Source organism: Brachyistius frenatus, unplaced genomic scaffold (assembly GCF_029030835.1).
Source record: "Brachyistius frenatus isolate BFR_SWC_R1_liver_20210118 unplaced genomic scaffold, ASM2903083v1 Contig_39, whole genome shotgun sequence".
In the NCBI taxonomy this organism is placed as follows: domain Eukaryota; kingdom Metazoa; phylum Chordata; class Actinopteri; family Embiotocidae; genus Brachyistius; species Brachyistius frenatus.
This window is the reverse complement of record NW_027210638.1, coordinates 887,766-909,542: the sequence shown is the minus strand read 5'-3', so window position 1 is coordinate 909,542 and position 21,777 is coordinate 887,766. Positions and strand designations below refer to the sequence as shown.

Below are 21,777 nucleotides of genomic sequence, written 5' to 3'. Positions count from 1 at the left end.
TGGTTTTGTTGTATGTGTGCAACGTTGCGTTTGTACTCTCTTTATATTTTTGGAATTGTGCTTTCCTGAAGAGATCTGTCAGCATATTGATTTTGAGAAAAGGAGTGATTGTCAGTTTTGTTCTACTGACTTTGAAAAGCTGATAAGAAAGAAAGACTTAACAACTTAACAAGGAGCGCCATGGGACCCTTTAAATATTCATATTTGTTGAACTTTGCCTTCAAGTATGAAAAGGTTCTACATTTACAAGGAAGGAAGTAATGGGTTGGGATCCTTTGCGGTTTATATTTTACAAATCAACCTCACACTCTTATCCAGAGGGAACATCATGAAATTTGCATATCAAAATCAGTCTATGATGTCCAATAAATAAGATATGGAAGGAACGAAATTGCGTTGAGGGAAAAATGTCGAGTTATGTTTTGTATTGGTGAATTTGGGAAATGAAATTGAGGAGACAGTGGTGGAACCAGGCTGCGACGAGATGAGCACAAGGTGCAGCCTGTGGAGATGTGTTTCCACTCCATCAAGGAAGATGTGAGGTGACTACTGAAGAGGAAAGAGAAAAAAATAAGGGGGGGGTTCAAATCAGGGAAACTATAGTAAGCTTGCTGGGCGTATTGGTAACACAGAAGGCAAAAGCATGAGAAATGAAAGAAAGCGTGGCAAATAATATTTCAGATGGCTCCAGTGCTCATGACAGCGACAATAGGTTAGTCCAGGAAACTTCTCCAAGCTGGTATGAGCATTTTATCTCTCCCAGTGGCCCATATTTTGCTGTATCTGCGTCAACATATACCCTCCCTGATAACCTTGTACTATCTAGCCCAGTGTTGAGCATCATATTAAGTCAGGAGGACTGAGAAACCGCACTCATTTATTCAGGTCTCGGCTTCCTTTGCTGTCACTGTGACTGTAAATTGAGGCTGAAGATTTCATCATTATGTCACATCGTAAAATGTGTTGATGTGTTATTATCATTTTTGTAATTTATGAATGCAGAACAATGTTTCTCTGCGACACTCCTTCCTCTCAGCCTGTCTTGTTAATTTTTTCATCCCTGCACCTGCTCATTAAATTACCCATCCAGACATCTCCAGGTGTCCCATCTAATAATCCCATAGTCATAGAAGTCTCTGCAGTCTGTGTGTTCTGTTAAGAGAAAGGAGCTGAGGAATTGGTATCAAAAATAAATAAATAAATCCACATGCGTTAATTAGAGCTTACTCTCCCACCCTGAAAACACATTCTGCTGGAGTGAGTGTGTGTCAAAGTGTGTGTTGGTCTGTGGTTTTGCACACATGCAATTATTTGGCAAGAAGAAAGTGAGAATACAAAAAGAAAAGAGAGGAAAGGGATCGAGAGTTGGTAGACGGTGGAAGCTGCATTGAAAATTCACATCTGCTCATTTCTTTTCGAATGTCCATGACATGTTAAAGCACATCTGGTGAGATGCAGCTCTGCGGCAGCTGTAACCAAATGACCTTGTACTTGGGATTCTGTTATTAATGAGCAATATTTTACAGTTAGTCTGAGGCTACGTTTGCAGCATGGTAAGATGGCAGTAACACACAACTGTAAAATTAAAAAAAAGGGATATTTAAGATTTAAATTGTTTTTATTTTTATTTTTTTAAAGTTAGTCATTTTGAAAACAATACTCGGGGTCTCTGTGAGGCTGTTCTTAGAAGCTGGTTTGGACGCAAAGTGCTTTGAGGTCGATGTTCAAATTCTCACAGGATATTTATTAACTGTGTGTTTATCAGGTATAAAGCTCACCATATTCACAATTTCACTACAGCATTTTATTGTGCTGACATCTACTAATTTACACCGTTAAAGTGAAGCTGATGGGAATCTTAGGAATATTCCAAATAAATATGACTTTTCCAAGTTTTGGACATATGAAAGATTTGACCTGATTATCTTCAGAGATTGTAGAGAACAAATCTGTAGGGGATGCTGAATGAACCAATTTTTGTTGAAATTCATTTAATAGACATTTCACTCAAAAACAGCTGATACAAGCTTTATGGTGGCCGCAGACAAAATGTCAGTGGATGACTGAAGTCATTAGGACGGGTCATCTGGAAACCGTCGATGGCTGTTTCAGGATTTCTTTTTTAGCAGTGTATCCAAGAATTGTTGAGACATTTCCTTAAAACCACAAAACTCTCTCTGACATGAAAAGTCAGGGGATCACCAACGTCAGGAGTCTTCATCCTGTGGAAACCATGAATACATAGTTTCAACAAAAACTATCTAGAACGTTTGGAGATATTTCAGTCTGAACCAAAGAGGTAACCGCCAGACTCACAGACTTCGCCGTCATTACAGAAACACTGCTTGTGTGCCTAAAAATAGTTGAAGCAATACCGTGAATTGTGATCTTTTTAGAGAGCCAAAACATCATTAAAACTATCTGTGCATGCTGGCATCATTTCGTCTGGTACTTTTGTGCAGTCCATCCAATCTGACCATTCAACATCTGGACTGTAAGGATCAGAAAATGTCAGGGTTGTCATCTAAAATCGCCACCTTGAGAAAGTGGCAGTCAGCAAGTCGATAATTGGTCTTCTGGGCATGTTACATGCTGTAGGAAGTCTTCTGGTGTTTGTGAGTTTTGTTCGCTTTTGAAAATAACATTATTTGTCCTGTTTAAGGCTGAAATGACACACAGGAAGTGGATTAGGTGATTCAAGCACCCACATCTCCTGCCTTGTTCTCAGAGAATTATACTCATTCAGAAACAAGGAAAATAGCCTCTCTAGAATCTCTGTGCATCGCTCTCACCCACTTACACACAAGCGCGCACACGCACATTCTTCCTCTCACTGTTCTATCCACAAGGAAGATTGTCATATTAGATCTGTTGAGTCTTTGCCTCATATCCTATCATGCATGCAGTGCTCACGCACACACAGTAAAAGCTCTCAAAAGATATCACAGTGTGTATAAACATTCAGTATTCATTATAAAAACACAGCACACACACACACACACACACACACACACGGTTTGGTTAATTAGTGGAAAGTCTAAAAGAACAAGGAAACAACCTATCTGCACAGACAGAGAGATGCGTTCACGCACAGATGCCTTCCTCGGACCGTCTGACCTACGCCCCCTTTAACCACACACGCATCATACTCACATCACACGCACGCACGCACGCACATGAATCTCACAGTGTGTTAGCCTTCAGGTGGAATTACAGGTCTGATTTCAGCTTGGTGGAGATGTAGGAGGACGATAGTGGCAGACTGAACCATGGGGCAATGAATCAGTGCCTTATCAAACCTCTTGCTCTAGGTATGAACTGTCAACACAGAAACAGCACACACACACACACACACACACACACACACACACACACACACACACACACACACACACACACACACACACACACACACACACACACACACACACACACACTGGAAACCATCTCCCCTCCGTCACAGCCCATGCACGGCCCCGTGCCTCTTCCTGTCTCCACTTTGTCCCCTTGATCAGTTATTTCCGCGGTGAGGGGAAGGAGGAGCGTGCGAAGGTTGGCATGTTTAATTCAGCAGCCTCTCGCCGACAAGCGCTGTCACCGCGTAGATTTATAGTACTGGGGAGAGAGGAACGAGGAGATGGTCGGGATTTAACTACCCCAGGACTCTAATGGGAGATTTAGCACGCACTTTACAAAATCACCTTAATCCAGTGTTGTTCTGTGGAGGGAGGGATGTGAATGAAAAATGTATAGCTTTTTCTCAGGTTGGTCCTATTTCCACATCTGTATTTCCCCTTTGAACAAGACATTTGGTCACTGGTTGTTTGTGTAAACCATCACTGCTTTTTGGGTTGGGGAATTTAATATAAAGCTACGCATGTTTTGTACAGAAATTGTGTCTTATTCACTTGTGATTACAGCTAAAGATCTAGTCCCCATGTATTAATATGCCTCTCAATTATTTTTATTTTTTTTAACAATGGAATTGCTTTTAGTTCTCTGATGATGCAATATCCGATAGTGTCATATCACCTTCAGGAAAAGGCTTTTATGACTGATGTTTTACAGGATGCATTAGCACACATAAAAGTTTATTAGTCAGGCAGCGCTGGGGAGCCTTTAAGGCCCATGACTGTATTTCACTGTGTTGCAATGATTCATCTAACTGTGCTGCTTATGCAGGAGCAAAACAACAAATTTCAGCTCAGGCTAATAAAGCCCAAACTGGTCTCGGTTGGTGGAGCGCCAGCTGTAAAGTCTGCTGTTGATGCATTTGCATTATAGCACAGAATTTGCATTTGGAACTTTAAATGGAGTTTTGTGGTCGAGATCATAACTCTTGAATCTTTGCATTTGTTGCAATCGAAAGATTGTTTGTGCTGCAAGGAAGTCCTTTAATTCCTCAGTGTGTTTAACATTCTGGGGAGGAAAAAGCAGGGAGGGATGGATGAGGCATATGAGACTTTTATCAGGCGAGATGAGAGCAGTGACAGTCTGGAGCCCAGGCTTTCTGGACTCTGTGTCTGGGTGTCCTTCACACTGAGGGCTTGGATGACAGGGCTTGGATGCAGGGGAGGGGGAGTTTTCATGTGACAGAAGGCTTTGCCTAATAACCAGTCTGTTCTCCAACTTTGCCTGTTTTTCTCTGCCTCACAGGCACACACGTTGTTTTTCTCTCCTCCTACTCCTCTCTGGCCCCATGACATCCCTCCGTCTCTGACAGATGAGAGTGCAAACGGAGGCGGAGTCGGTATCATTGCTCCGAGCGTGGTGTAAGCAGGCTTTTAATTTTGAAGTCTCTCCAGAGCAATCTGGATTCTGTGACAGCTCATCGGGGCACCTGAGCAGCGCGCTGATTGAGGAGGCGTCAGCGATCTGCTGCTGGAGATGGGGGTTGTTTGAAACGAGGCAACAGGGGGCAGCTGTGCCAGCCTGCCAAATGTGTGGCCGCTGCTGTGACCAGTCAGTCTTCATAATGGCTGTCTGCCGCTGGGGCCGAGCCAGCTCAGTGGTCACATGACAGACTGCAGATCAGGCGAGGGAGGGCTTCCTTCAGGACCCCTGGATCGATGGTGCCTATGGAGACCACAAAGGGCAGACAGGGACAGAGAGTGGAGGGCATTAGGAACATGAATGAAGGGAGAAACTGGACGAGGAAACAAACAAAACTGTTAAATGGCTGATACAAGACATTATGATGTACAGAGACAGGACCAAGAAATGAAATTACAGCCCAGTTAGAGTCATAAAGGAGGAAATATGAAAAGAAAGACTGCAGAAAGTGTTGCGTAAAAGGGAAAGAAGGGACAGCGTATCCTCTCACTATTCATTACCTGGAAGCTGATGCTGCGTGCTTTCGGTAGGACAGATAAAAGTTTATCTCTCCAATATGTTTTCCTCTCCCTTTCTCACTCTTGTGAGCTTGAGATTCAAACTTCAAAGGAGTATTAGATACTACAGAAATTTCAATTTAAGCCAAAGGAAGTAGTCTGCATTCAAAGTTTGCATGTTTTTATGAAACATGAAAAGGAAGTTTTGCTCTGCTTGGCAAGTATCAGTTATCCCCAGACCTGGGACCTGTCTTATTAATCAAGTTTCATCTAGATTAGATCTTTTCTGAGGCACACATGAAAAGGTACGCATTGCAGAGGAGTTTTAAATTAAATTCACTCAATAACATTTACTGATATTTGATGAGATAAATATACTTTCCATTAGGAAATTATGTAATCACAAGAGAAACAAACATACAATATATAGTAATATAAGTACAGTCATAATCAGGCAATATAAATGTTGTATTAAAAAGAACTGCAGTAAATCAAGAAACAAAACGTCGGAACAAAAGTATAAAAACCAGACCGAACTTCAACAGCTTCCCTTTGAGGCTTTAATGCTCTGCAAAGACTCAGTGTGATGTCATGTAAACAAAGAAACAGCAGATGCTGGTGTCGTTACAGTTAAAACTGTAACTGGTTACTGTATACCATATACAGGCAGGCGTTAATCATGTGTTGTTTACTGCCTGTGTTGAGTGCCTCAGGCCAAACACTTTCTGATTCTCAGCTGACTCGTCTGATTGTCTTCAAAGTTAAGCTTCAGCTTCACATACACATTACCACATCAATCAGATCTAATGTATTCAATTCCCACACACCAGAAAATAAATTTGTTGTGGAGATGCAAAACGGAAGAGACAACTTTGTCTCTGTGTGTCAGCAGAGTGTTTTCTAGAGAGTTAATTGGAAATGTCCCATTTACTCATTTTGACCTGGTCATCTGAGCTCAGATTTATCTGAACCTGAGCAATTAAGTAAACAAAGGTTACCATGGTGGGACATGATCAAAGACATCTTTGCAGATGGTTCATAATTTGTGTGCATTTCAGTTATTGACCCATCAGCTAGGCTTGTAGAGGTATTGTAAAACCCTGCTGACCTTTTGGTTTGACCAAGCTCTAAGCAGATGACACCCTTTTGTTAATAACTGAGCTAAAGTTGTCATCAGTTAAATTTTGAGGAGCTCTGCTCCAGAATATTTCACATTAAAACACCGAACAATACCATCTCCCTTGAATCACCAGAATAAGTGGGCTAATCTTACTTGACCACAGCAGCCAATTATAATAATCACCCCCCCCCCCCCCCTCCAGGGTCTCTTTGTGGAACTGAGCTTTTTTTGGTGTCTTAAAATGAAATGGTTGCGTATTTGTGATGGTGTCAAATAATAGAAAATGAAAGTCTACCATCCTGAAGCTCAAACCCCTTGTTAGTGGACTACATCCACCATAGCTGTCCTCCCTCCCCTCTCTCTTTGTTATACAATGGGCAACCATTAAAGTAATTCCATTATCGCTTCTTCCCTCGCCTCTGAGGGATCTTCTTAACGTCATTCATGGCTATTAAATTTGGAACCAAGAGTATAATGGCTGTAGAAAATTGGAAGGAAGAGTCTTGTGCCTATAAGGGTGGGCTATTCAGGGTAATTGTTGATTGTTGTTTGATTAATAGCCCCTCGGTGGAGAGGTGCTTTTAAGAAGGTCGCCCTCGTCCACACACATATTCCTAAAGCAAGTGACGATAAGGACGCTCGTCTTCATGTTCACATTACGTTTATATCTAATGAGCGGTTTTATTTTTGTTGGCTACGTGAATAGGATTGCTGCAGTTCTCCTCAATTAATTCCTGAATTGCCCTCGTGGCCACAGACATTGTAAAATCACTAAATGAGCCTCTGTAAGACGGAGTCTTTACAGTGGTTTAACGCTCTTATCTGAATAGCTCGGCTTTAATTTCTCCATGATTAACGGCAGGTACCCGAGTGGAAGCGAGCAAGAATTTAGTTGATAGAGTAATAACAGTGTTCATCCAGCTCCTTACACCTGCTGCAGCACAGACAAACCTGTGTGATTATTCTGATTGGCTAGGCATCGGCACACTATTTTATTCTGCATCACCGACCTTTTCCGCCTCACTGTGCACAGGCTGTACACAGGAGAAGGCATCCTTTCGCATAACACATGCATCATGTAGCGAGTTGCCTGCACGCAATCCTCGGTTGGAGTGGTACGCACCACACTTCCTGATGTACATTTTAAAATAATCGCATGCATGAACATGAGTTTGAATGGGGTCTACTTGAGGCAATGCATCTGGTGGATGATGAGATGGCTGTATCCTCGCCTCCCCCTTTTTGTTCTGATGAATAAGCCGTGGTGCAGACAGAGGGTCATATTAAACAGCCCCTAGCTCTCTGTCCCCCCCGTACCATCCATGATGCATGGCCTGTTGTTGTGCTTTGTCTCTTCACTTCCTCTGTAAACTGATTAAGTCTTTGGAACAGCATGGAAACACCACAGGGTGTCGCATTGTTTTGCAGGGCAAAGACAGTCCCAGTGAACAGTACGGATACACCAATGAGTCTGAAAGAGGCAGATTGTCACTGTTTGTAGTGATTAATCAGTCAGTTCAGAACAGGCATCATATGGTGGTTCTGTATTTGTGGTGGGCTCTCTCTCTTTGCTCAGGAAGTTTGTTTCACTCTCTTCCACCGATCTTCAATCAGTAATTAATTCCATGTGAATGGGACTGCATACCACACTTCAAGACTTTTATGGCACCTTCCAAATTGCTTCAATTCAATACAATATCAAATATGGCCTTGTCGTTCGGCACCGGTTTTTGTTACCAAGGCTACAACCGCACTAATACGTTTTCATTTTAACATGTGTAACTTGCTCCGTTTGCACAGAAGTAAATGTCACCAGCGTCGGTGAGGCACAGTATTTGTTTTACGTTGACTCTACTTGGGAGCTGCGCCCACGTAGATGAAATCACTTGGTAAATGTTATGTTAAGGACGCCTTATTTCATTCCTCAAACAACATTTTGGCCACAAACCTGTCTGACTTGCGTGTGCTGCTGTGACTGGAGGCTTCTCCGTGAGCAGCCAGCTAGCTGGCATCTACGGATAGCATGGGAGACATCTGAAGAACATCCGTAAATTGCAGCGTCTAGTCATAACTTGCATGTGAGGCGTTTAGGGGACATCTGTTAATTGGAAGCAAAAGAAAACAACCTGAGTTACACTCTCCCCCTCTAAAGTGCAATGTAGCTAAAGATGTATACCGCAATGTGTAACCAGTAGGTATCAGGATTGGTTTCAAACATTTTTGAGCAATACCCATTGAATGCCGGCATAATTTGTCCGTTAATGAATATTTGTCGTTCAGTTTAATCTAAAAATGAACTGTTATTACAGAGGCTCGTGTGCTTATAATTCATAATAAAGAAGATAAAAGATAACACTTTTCTCGGCTTGATTTTAGATATGAAACTATTACAGTATTTTCTTTCAGTGCATGCCGTTTGCTGTGGTCAGTCTTGATATCATGTGTGTAGACGGTTTTATTTCCTGGGGGAAAGGATCTCCTCAATTCAATAAATACCCCTGAAAGTCTGGCTCAACAGGGGTTGCTGTACACATGCAGGCTGTGTAGAAATGAATGGATTCGTCATTACAATGACCGGTGTAGACTATTCTCCTACTTCATAGAGAACAGTGCTGTGCTTGTTTTTATTTTTGTCTCAAAGCAAATCACTAACATGATGTGTGTATGTATGACTACATCAGAAAACCTTCCACACGATGGCTGCAGGAGGGAAGTTTCTGAACAGCCCTCTAGTTTGTTTTTTTTTTAGGCGTATGAAATTAGGAAACATAAATCTGAGCAAAGCTTTTATGGCAAATACAAATTGAATGCATTCCAGCCTCCTACAGCATGTCACCTATTCAGGTGTCATCATGTTTAACTGACTGTCCAATTGCAGGGCATATTTACGCACTTCAGGATAGTGTATATTAGATATAAATCCCGTGTGTCCGTGGTTTATGAAGGGAAACAGTTAAATGGTGATGAAATCCAGGCTGTGACTCATCAACCTCCAACAACCGGGCAGCTGGTAGCACCTGTGCCCGCACAGCAGCCTCTCACCATGCAATCTTAATAAGATTGCACTCCTCAATAACTGTTGTCACACTCGTTTAAGGTTGTCTCTGTCAGCCACCACAGCACCAAAACTCAACTGTAGAAAAGGAATTAAAAGCCAAGATCATTGCAAACACCAACAAACTGAAAAAAACCCACCTGAATACAAAATGAATCGTTAAAGACAATGGTGGGTCATTCTCAGGCCCACAGAGCACAGTTATCTTTTTTTTTTTCTATTTTGTAAAAAATCAGACAGGCTTCATCTTAAGATGACAGTCTGTGCAACTCAAATGTTTTTTTAAAAGGTCTGTTATTTAGCTTGAGGCAGATACAGTTGTTCTTTGAAACCAATCCCTTTTGTTTTAAGATGGTCAATTCTAAAAATAGAAGGTACACGTGACAGAGGAATCAGGGCAAAGTGCTTCTGTATCTATCAGGTAAAATCTTATGAGCTGCATTTTAAATACGTCATTTGAGAAATAGCCATGAATCCACCACGTGCTGGTTTATGGCGTTATATCTATTTAACGTTTTGACAAGTATTAATAATTTAGATAAGTGCTTTGGAGAGAGAGTCATTGTCAGTCTTGATGATAAAGGTCATACTCACTGAAGCTCCAATAGAAATGTTATCATATATCTGCATCTAGCTGTAACAAACAACATGTTGAAGGTTGTAGGAGACAGAAAACATCGTATTCAGGTCTTATTATTTTATTGTGTATATGTGTTATTCATGCTTTGGACAGTGGAGGAGTGAGGGACCCAGAACAAATCCCTGGGCTACTCTCTATTGTCCAATATTAACGCTTGAAGTCGCGTCTTGAAGATACAATTCAAACCAGTTGAGAACAGTGCAGACCCATCTTTAATGTCAGTAAAGAAGGAGAGCACAATTAGCTGTGCAAAATGCACCTGGAGGAATAAAACTTAGATATTATTATTATTATTATTTTGGGCAATGTTCTTAACCCCAACTGAAAGAGCTAAAATGGCAGTTTATTTTTGTGTTCATCTGTAACAGCCGGAAAGAAGAAAATTGTCATGCTCTGTTGAGTTTGTTTTGTTTCCCACCAAAAATCTTCTGTTGTTTGGCTTCTTCTTGTGCAAATATATTCATACGTTTGTGAAATTGTTTTTTGATTAAGATTTTTTTATTTTTTTTATACTGTTTCATTTGAGGTAGCTACACCTAATATGAGAAATTTTGTATGGACGGGCCACATATTAACAAATTGTTGATGGTTGGGTTCGTGGCAGTGTTCGCAAATGCTCTTGGTATCTGAGCAAGAGAAAAACGCAGTGTGTCTCATCACAGTCTGAATAACCAGTAACAATGGAAGTTTAATAGAAATTGCACACTTAGACAAACACCTCCTTTTCTCGTGCCTCAGCAACACGTTTCGATCAAGATGGTTTCAGCTCCTGCCGTCACTTCGGCTCTCCTCCTTTTGTTCTGTTCTCTTCACCTTCCCAAGACTCGGCTAAATGGTCTTTTCCTTCTTTTTAAGTCGTCCTCCACCTGTCCGTGTCACTCCTTTGCCCCCCTCGTTTTCTTTTCCCTTCACATTTCTCCTCATTAGGAGACATCTATATCTCAAATTCTAGCCAGCAGGATCATCGCCGTGCAAAGTGTCGGGAAGATCACAGGGGTGCTCTTAATGAAAGTTTTGTGCAGGGGCTATTTCTAAATTACACGTCCCTCGACAAGGCTATCAGATAAAAGGAAAAAAAAACATAAATTCATAGAGAGAGGAGGGGAGTTGGCAGACTCGATGCCATTAGAGAGAGGAGGGGAGTTGGCAGACTAGATGCCATTAGACAGAGGAGGATGTACACCTATCCAGAACAATGACCAATTAGAGCTAGCATCACTGCAAAGATGATACATTTCTCGAAACCTACAATATGGCTTTCCTTTTTTTTTTTTTTTTTTTTTTTTTTTTTTACATTAAGTTGCATTTACAGATCAATAACTTTTTTTGATGCACTCTCCTTCGCGTCATTAAAGCTTTAAACTCCTTTCTTTCCCCAAGTCACTATTTTATTTTATTTATTTTTCCATATCCCAGTCATCTCTCGTCAAAAAGATGTTTGCAGTGTTAAATCGTCCCACAGAAGTGACACGTTTTTACTTCATTAAGTAGTGTCAGAGTGCGCCGCTTCACTGGAGAGTAAGGGTAAGAGTCTGTCCTCGTGGGCTCTATCAATAACCATTAAGGATCCTCTCTCATTAGACCAAACCTCATAGGCCCCCTGGGCTTGAGAAATGGGCTCAGCCATCTTATGTGATGGAGTATGCTTAGATGGCATCACCGCTGTTTGGAAATGCAAATTGCAATAGTTATTTTCCCCTCCGGCTGATTGCCATGAGGGCTATGTACACAGCCTTATTCTCATTCAACCTCTTTGCTTAATCAAGAAGAACCTCACTCCCCTATCAGCAACCCCCAGTTTGCTCTTCAGCTCCTCCCTTTTTTTTTTTTCTTCCTCTCTCCATCTTTTTACACACCTCTGAGGCCCATTCAGCATATCGGAGCTACTGCAGTACGATTATTCATACGGCAATGAGGCTGGATCAAGCAGGCAGGGCTGCCACAGCGTGATGGGAGTGTTTCCGGATGATGACTTAGGAGTCCTGCAGCTTCTCTGCCAAGAGCAGGGAATTCAAACTTAATCAGGGCAAGGACCCCTCCCTCCTCTATCTCCCAGAGAGCTCCACGGGGTCGAGACCAAAAGAGAAATAGAATGAGAGAGACAAAAGTCAAAGCCTAGGCAACATCAGGCACGCTCCCTCCCTCTGTTTTCTACTCGGGAAGTCAGAGGTTTTCTTTCATGAACGATGGGTTCGTTTAAGGTCTGCCGGAGAAACTTTTCTGCTTCACTCAGTGAGAGGAGACATTAGTAAGATGTACCTCTGTTCTACTCGATCAGCTCTGTCTAAACTCTTATCTTTCTCTGCCTCACATACTCACAACATGCCAAATTTTCACATGCTGTGGTTGACGGTCCATCCGTCACCCCGAAGAACAGCCACTATGTTTCACGGAAGTCCAGTCCAGCTCTGTATCAGGCCTCAGCTCTCTTCTTTTCTGAAGGCCATGGTCATATCAAGGGGAGGAGGCAATGATCAGTCCTGATCAATAAAACATCGACTGCATTAAAGCTTATGAATAAATCATGGTTAAAAGAACCCAGTCATCAGGACACACACACACACACACACACACACACATGCGCGCGCGCGCGCACACACCAAAGTGATCTTTTACTTAGGCCAGGAAAGATGAACAGACAGAAAAAAAAAGAACGAAGCAAAGGATTTAACTTGTAGGGAATTTATCACCTACCGTCTGACATTTCATTGTATGTTGAAGCTCCACTCTGCCATTCTCTCGCTCCCTCTCTCTCTCCCTCCCTCCCTTCTTCAAGTAATGGCCTTTTTCCTGCGGGTGGAATAAATAAGTTATTACATCCACGTGTCCTAAGGCTTTGCGAAGACCGTCTGAACATAAATAGTTCATTTGCCTCCGTGGTGTAGGCCTCACTTTGTGCCATATGAATATATTTGTAATTACATTTTTTTTTGTTGTTGTTGTTGTTGCTTTTCTTCTCTTTCCGAAGAGCAGGGTGACTGTTTTGGTTGACTGAAGATGCGAGATGAAATTGCCTTACACAAATAAGCCTGCCAACGTTTTACTCCAAATAACATCTCGGACGGGAAGGCGCTGGGTGAGGGGCCGCGTGGGCTCCGGCTCGGTGCAGTCTCTTGTGTGCCGTCCCGACAACAAAGGGGCGAACGGCTGTAGGCAATTTCAATACTGAGGAAAACTGGTGTCGTGGGGGAAAGTGCATGTGCTAACTTCTCCCAAGAATTTCAAACAACGAAAAGCACTGCTGAATAATTAATGTCTTGATTGTATACTTCCGAGATGGCATAACTATACAGCAACTAACCCTCCGTGTGTGTGTGTGTGTGTGTGTGTGTGGTGGGCGGGGGGGGGGGGGGGGTATACACTCTGTCCAACATCATTATTTCTTTTGGCAGTCAGTCAGTTGGCTCTTGATGCCGAGGGGCGTGCGTGTGTTTGTTTGTACGCAGTTGCTTCTTTGTGAACACCTCGAAGTATTGATTACAGCTCGACCGCTCACCGTTTGGGAGTGACCCCGCTCACAGGCGCGCGCCACCGGGTATTCAGGTGTGCGTCAGGTGTGCGTCACGCGCGCCGTTCTTCGATGAGACGCCCCGTTTGAGTTTGCATTGTGACGATGTGCTCCTTGAGGAGATGCAGAAAGGGAAAGGAAGCGTCTTTTTGTCTCTGCCAACAGAAGTGTGTCAGACAGGAATACCCAGGGAGCCGCGCTCGGGAAGATTTTTCTGCTTATTAACAGACGTGGAGATTTTTCTTTCCTTTTCTTTCTTTTTTTTTTTTTTTTTTTTTCCTCGAAGATGGTGCGGCATATGGCACGGGCAGGAAGGTGCGGACGGCGGAGACGAAGAGGAATCTTTATTTTTCGTCGATATGGCGCATAGTTACTATTTGACCTCTGCATTTAACCCAACCACAAGCAGTGCGCACGCACACACGCACGCACGCACGCACGCACGCACGCACACACACACACACACACACACACACCGAGCACTGGGCAGCCGCAACTGTGACGCCTGGGAGGCAGTTGGAGGGTTAGGCACCTTCCTCAAGGGCACATCAACCGTGGCTATCTAGGGAATCAAACTGCCAATTCCCCCCTCGACCCCCCCATGGCGGCCCTGAGGTGGAACAGTGTTGAGCCGAGAGGTGGCAGAGAATCTGCAGAGAAGCAGAGATGGACGGAAATCACAGAATACCATTAAACGCACACAAAATCAAGTTCATATGGCGTTTATTAATGAGCTGCTTGTTTGAAAATCTTTCTCATAAAATGAAAAATAAGTTGTTGTCCTGGAACACATTCAGTTCTCGTGATTTCCGAGGTCAGACGTTGCATTATAGATTACCAAACTGTTTGCTTGCTCATATTTTTGGCAAGTAAATTGTCTTTCAGCCAATAATGGTGTTGTGTTATTGTGCTCCATCCATAAACCTTCTAAGGCAGGTTGAAACTCCATGGGAGGCTTCCGGTGTTCGCGAATCCAAACGTGTTATTTCATAGTTTTGATGTCTTCAGCATAATGGGGGGGTTTTTTTTTCGGGTTTTTTTTTTACAAAGTAGAAAACTTCAAAAGTGAAAGAAAAGAAAAACTTGAATGAGCAGGCTCGTCCAAACGTTTGATAGGCACTGCATATTTTTGACATCTGAAATCACGAGTATCTGCAGGTATTTTCTGCAAAACATAAAGAGTTCATTGAAAACCAAGCATTGTTACACATAAACGAGCCAATTCTATATGAAATAGTGAAAACCAACTCTACCGTGAATACTGCTGACAGTCAAACATAAGGAGTAGTAATTCGGTCTTATAATATATCGTTGTATCACTCAGCATTCTGACTGCTTACACTTTTGGTGCTTTAAGTGCATTTTTCTGATAATACCTGTGTATTTGTACTTGCGCGGTGTGACGTACTTTTATTAGTAATTGGATATTTTCTGTCTTGTATCGATACTTTTTTACCAAAGTAAAGGATCTGCCGATAACATTTTCTATGATTTTGTGTTGACCCCCGACCCGTGGCACAACAAACACGTCGAACGCAGCTCGACAGGCAGTCCCCTGTCTCTCACTTGATTACAATTATTCACGTGTTCTGTCATCATTTTTGAACCACACCGTCGCTTTAACCACTGCCTGGTTGTGTCTGTTAAGGAGAAAAGAAATCACACGCGCGTGTGATTGAGACCAAATGTCATGGCTTCGTACATTTCACTTCATTTGCATTTAACTGCTGCTTGATGAAACGGCCGCGTTGCGTCCACATCACACTAAATCTACTCTACAACGACCTGCTTTCAACTCTTTGTAGAAGCTTTCCAGTGACACTCGGCGCATTTGTGTGTGTTTTCTTATTGTCACTGTGCTTGTCTGGGAAATTATTCATTTGTTTTACTAACCGTGCCGTGTGACAGTTCGTATGAGACCTAATATTGCTGGATATTCAAATTACCTGGCGCTTTATTGGTTGCCGTGATCCACTGTCCCTGCAAGTGCAATACCCAGACAACAAAAGCATCTGTGCTGTCGCAGCACACTGATGCTTAAATTTCGGCGAGGAAACAAATGACCTCCGTGGCTTTTATTTTGTAACAATTACATCAGTTCTGACCTTGAGCCAGAAGTCTCAGTGATATCAGTATTAATTCAGAGAAAGCGTACAGGCAGTTTACTTGTCCTCCTCCTGCAGTTTGTGCCCTATAAAGCTGTACATCAGTATGGCATCAGAGGTTTATTTGGAATAATCTCCTCTTGCTCTGATAGACGAGTTTAAATTCACGTATATAAATGCAAATCTGGCTGTCCAAGGTCGTAAGAAGTGATTGTTTAAAAAAAAAATATATATATACATTTGAATGGTGGGATTAAATGGCATCAGTCAGTAGGCCGTGGAATCTCATTGAATTAAACAGTATTCCCATACAGTGTGTGTGTTTATAGAAAAAAAATAACATGCTGACATGTAGTCTTTTCAAAATGGATGTGGCACTGTCAATTTAGGGTGGAAAATCTTCATAAGAAAGATGGAGGGATCGGGGGAATGAGAGAAGTTACAGGAGAGTCGCCGCTCGGGGAGCAGCAGTGCTCTGTCACCCGTCCAACATTGTCCAATTAGAGCATATGATAAGTGTAGACTGTCTCCAGTGAAATTGAATCTATCAGCCGGGCTCGGATTACTACAGGTCCCCGCAAATTTAGCGATCACTTTGTCTCTGTCGCGGCAGCGCTGCTAATATAAAACCGACAGAATGGATGATTTCTACTTAAGGCGTAGCTTGATTGAAGCTGATTACATTTCACAAAGGTTTATTATATTTCCATAATATGTGTGCATGGTGGAGGGTGTGTGTGTGTGTGTGTGTGTGTGTGTGTGTGTGTGTGTGTGTGTGTGTGTGTGTGTGTGTGTGTGTGTGTGTGTGTGTTTGTGTGGCTGCACGCAGGTGTGATGAGACTGGAGAAGACTGCCGACACGATATATTTACGTTTTCCTCTCTTCCAGGCTGCCAGAGCCGAGGGCCAACCCCATGAACCCGCGGGACTTCGAGGACAATGACTCGGGACCATCCATGGATCACGCTCCCTGATGCAAGCAGACCACATTCTTACTCCATCCACCTGTCCTTCACTGTCTGCCTCGGCCAGCTGTCAGCCCCGTTGAGCAGTCAGGCTGTGGCCCTCTTCCTGTCAGTCGTCTCCCCCTGCAAACCCCCTTCCCACCCCAACCCCTCCCCAACCCCTCCCCCTCCCAGTGCCTGTCAGCAGTGAACTGACCTTGAAGGAGGCTGCTGTGACAAATATGGATGGCCACATCTCCCCCCCCCCCCCCGCCCACTCTCAAGCTTTTTTAATTCCCCACTCGCTACAAAAACTTTCTTTAATTGAAGCACGCAAGTTATGCGCAATCAATTACCATCAGGCTCAATTTCCACAGCCAGTCAGATCCTTGGCTTTTTTTTTTTTTCTGGTGAGCCTGGCCGACTCGGAAGAGGAGCCCGGGTAGGCGGCCGAGACGAGCACCTGTTGAGATGTCAGAAATGGGAAATTCTGCGACACGGTGCGCTTTCACTCTTCGTTTATTCGCAATATCGCTTCGGATCTGCCGGGACACTCTGGACACTCTCAGACACACACAGGGAACATTTCTCAGACGCCACAGTGCCTTACGTCTTCAAGAGAATAATATTACAAAGGTGTTCTGGTTGTTGTAGTTTTGATTGTAAAAAAAAAAAAAAAAAAAAAGAGGGAAACCTACTGATGCTTCCCCACCGTTCTGTGGCCTTCAGCCTTCCTTTATCGCCTGCCCTAGCCACCGATTCTTAACGCTTGCAGATACGTTCGCACTTCCTCGTGCGCTTGTCAGATCTATTACCAGAAGCGGGGGACATTTTGACACCTATTGATCCGGGAATGTTGCCGAGTTTTTGTTTGGTGAAAATCGAACTGTAATTTGACTGTGCAAAATAGCACTCCTGCAGCAGCAGCAGCAGCAGCTTTGTATGTAATATAATGCAAAGGCTCATTACTCCGGGCCAATCTGCAGCGTATGACGGATTACAGTCCAGACAAGTGTACGCACTTTCTACCTTGACCCGCTCAGCCGCGGCTCTCAGTCATGATGCGCCGCTTGCAGGTCTGTCTATATCAGCAGTTTGTTTTTAGCGTGATTGATTCTGTTGCCTTAAATTCCCGAATTGAAAGCAGTGTCATAATATGTGGGACAAGTTTGACAACAACATGACTTTACTACTGTAGCACTGCACTCGGATGCGAGTTTGTACACCGACCCGAGGGAAATCGAAAAGACTGCAAAAGCTTATTCTTTATTGTGGTGTAACAACAGACACGAGTCTGGCTTTCTTCCTGTTTTTATTTGTCTATTTTTGTCTTAAATCTATAAATAAACAACCTTCTTTTTTTTTTCTCAGATTGGATGTAGAGGACGACATTCATGTCTCCACTTTAAGAACCGTTCTCGTATTATTTGTCTCTCACAAGACTCCCGCAACACCCGAAAAACCATCAGTCAACCGAGTCACCATCATCAGGAAACCTCGCAGGCGCGGAGGGTTGTTTTTTTGTTTTTTTTACTCCGATGGATAGAGACAGGTAGCGAGATGAAGTGCCTTAAAGAGGGAATTCAGGGAAGAGAGAATTTCTAGTTTTCCTTCATTCAAATTCAAAGCGGCAACTCATCCAGATAGGACTGGGTATAGGAGGTTTTGGGGAAGGGAGGAGGGGGAGGAGGAGGAGGAGGGGGGAGAGGGTCTCTGCTGCTCCACAGTTGCATTTAAATGCGGGCCGGTTTCATGCCTACAGACACAGACGAGCCACAACCCACTTTGATAAACTCGCAACCTCAATCGGAGAGCCTCTTGTCCCTCCGCCGCTCATTCTCCTTTCTCGCGTTGCTTCTCGGAGACTCGCCATTGGCTCCGCACCGGCTTTCTACCTGAGCTGCCTCATCGAGCCCCCCCCCGAGTGCCTTCTCAGTTTTGGGATCGAGATATCGACGCCGAGCAACTCATTTATCCGCTGGTCATGGCTGGTAACATCTGGTTTAGCACTCTCCAGTGAGTTTCACTTTTTGATCTTCAGCATTCGGCAAGCCGCTGCCCACTTAACAGGCCACAGATCACTTAAACTCCTTTAGAGGTTTTATTTTCCTGCAAGCGTGTGTGTGTGTGTGTGTGTGTGTGTGTGTGTGTGTGTGTGTGCGTGCGTGCGTGTGTGTCTGTCTCTGTGCGTCTGCGGCTAAATGGATTTCAAGCTATCCGGCCAGATGCGGGCTCCTGTGCTATCTGGGAAGGCTGGTTTCAGCGAATAATTATTATCCCTTCATGTGCGTTGCGTATGTCATGGAGCAATAATAACGAACTGGAGCGGAGGGGACGACGACGACGACAATGTGCCCGTTGTCAGGGGAGGAAATGGAGAGGAGAAGATTGTCTGATCTCATTTATTAGCCAGGGAGACCACGAGATTCCCTTTTTCCTACACCCAATTACACCTGCTCTTCCAGGTTCACTCCGCTGAGCATGTTCACACAGAGACACAAAGAATGCGTGCAAATTAAGCACAAGCCACCGGCTGCAACACCCCCCCCCCCCTCCACCTCCTGCTTTCCTGATTTATTTATTTATTTTTTTTGGGGGGAGGGGGGGGTCTATTTGTGTATTTGTATTGACATGAATTAATTGCTTCATGGCTTGTGAGATTGAATTAGCTGCGTGACGTGCCTGCTGGTGCTGATGCGGCTTTGATCGCCGCCTTTAACGGAGCCCGTTTCTCCCGCCGTCATTTTGAAAAGACAGCTGGAGTCTTTGGTTTCGCCGTAATGGAGCGGCTCCGCCACCCACCGACCCGCCACGACATGCCTTAATGGTTCTGTTTATTAGCATGCAAGGGGGCTGGAAGAGAAATGGGAAATGTCTCTTAATAACAGACCTACTGCACGTTGCCCCTCAGGTGTGTGTGCGTGCGTGTGCGTGCGTGTGCGTGTGCGCGTGCGTGTGTGTGTGTGTGTCCTTTTAAGTATTTGTGAAAGCGTGCGTTAGCCTGTGAAAAATGACAGTTTATTTGCAGAGACCCACACCTCCGCCCTCGCTCCAATTGCATGTTCTTGTACCATTCAAAAGAATGCATTGCTTGTCTCACAGTAAATGCACTTTGTTATTCATCTTTCCCCTCGGCCCTCCTCACACACACACACACACACACACACACACACACACACACACGCGCACACACACACACACACACATAAAAACAAGGAAATAGGCATCAGTCTGGGGATGCTAGCCTCGATTTTTTTACATCTCCCACTGTCTTCGCTGGGTTCACCCACCCACTACAACCAGAGATGACTGTTACTACACCTGACATCATTCAGGACGATGTTCAAATGCAACATTTTCTTCCCCCCACCGAGGCGAGAAAGGGATTCTGATCCGTGTTGTGCATTTCTCATTAATAAAATTGGAAGTACGGAGCGGTCGACAAAATTAGCAGTAGATTATTGGTAAAATGGCGTGTGTAATAAAAAAAAAAGAAGAAAAAAAGAGTGGTTTGTTTTTTCTTTTCAGTTCTTGATGCCAGGAGGTTCCCCCCCCCCCTACATTTATTGTTAGTATTTTTTAGTCACAACCTTCACCTCACACCTTCAGCTTGTCTCCGTTTCATTTCACGTGTTCGACAAAAGGCTAAAGTACCTCTGAGAAATAGTAACAGGGAATGAATCAATCCCACCCCCCCCCACCCCCCGCAGTCGTCGATTTCTTGGCTCATATGAGATCCAGCCAGCGAGGCGATGCAGATTGTGGATCGTCCCAGACTGACTGACAGCAGGCATCTGTCAGAGGTGGCAGGTACAGACAGCTGTCTGGCAGCCCCAGCTCATGAACAATGACCGGGTGGAGACGAGACGGGCCGGGGAATCCATCTCCCCCAGCTCGACAGCGTCCATCACTCTTGCATTTCCAATTCAGCAAAGACACCTTAAGCCCTCTGTCTGTAACCTCCGTGCAATCTTTTCCCTTCTAAAACATCCCACTTGGACAAGTGAGGGAATTATAGAGTCGGAAGGGGAAAGGGGGTGATTTAGGGGACATTATGATCAAAAGACCGGCATGAGATGAGAAGGGGTCATGTCGAGGTTTAGAATGAGGATTAAAAAAAAAAAAAAAAACCTTGACTTAAACTTGCAGTGGGGAGACATAAAACGGGTCACTTGCACGGTCATAGACATGGTGATGATGGTGATGGTGATGATGGTGGTGGTGATGGTGATGGCTGCAGTGGAGAGGAGCCGGGATGCTTGATTTCTCTCAGCTGATAATGGAACGTGGCTCTGAATAAAATGAACATCCCACCTACAGCCTTTCCTTCTGGGAGCAGGAAGACATTATACTCTCTGTCACAGTTGTGATGAATCATCCTCGCAACAAGGTTGAATGCAAAATGTAGACAAGTGGGAGGAAAAATATTGCATTGGCAGGACTGCTCTCCACACTTTCAGCCCGTACGTATAGAGATAATATACGGTAACTATCTATTTTAACATTAAAAACAGACGACTAAATATAATCTACATGTGCATGACTCATTAATTAATTATAATATATATTTTTCTATATATATCTATAGAGAGAGAGAGAGATGGTATGTATGTATATATCTATATCTATAGATATATATATATATATATATCTATATCTATATATATATCTATATATTTCCGTTAATTATAAGTTGAGATGCAACGTTTTTCTTATCAAAGAAAAGTCCCGACATCGTCCCACACTAACTGTTCACTGAAACCTGGCAACCTGGCTTGATCCACTCATGTTTCCCCCTCCATCTCTTCGTCGTTCCCCAGCCTTCCCTCGTCCCTCTCATCATTCATGCTGTGTACACAGTCTGTGTCCCTTTCTGGTCGCCCAGGCTCCTCCGGAGCTTGTTAATTGCGTCGGTGACACAGGTCTGTGTGTGAAGCAGCGGTAGTAATTGCTCTAGCCTGGCCCCGAGGGGAGGAAGGGTGCGGCCATCTGGCCTCCAGGTCTGCCCCGAGGCTTTGAGATTAGTTGCATGCTTCCATGTTTGATGAGATGGACGGCATTAGCAGTTTTATCAGG

General features: G+C 43.8%; 1 protein-coding gene across 2 annotated transcripts in view; it reads left to right on the top strand.

Moving 5' to 3' along the window:
• trim44 (tripartite motif containing 44) overlaps positions 1–18,064 on the top strand; it is a 46,421-nt gene extending 28,357 nt beyond the window's left edge. For both annotated transcript variants that reach the window (XM_069701918.1, XM_069701917.1), the window contains exon 6: positions 16,647–18,064. In XM_069701918.1, coding sequence (XP_069558019.1) covers positions 16,647–16,731 — 85 coding nt within the window. In that variant the 3' untranslated portion in view covers positions 16,732–18,064. The remainder of the gene's footprint in view (positions 1–16,646) is intronic.
• The last annotated feature ends 3,713 nt before the right edge of the window (positions 18,065–21,777 follow it).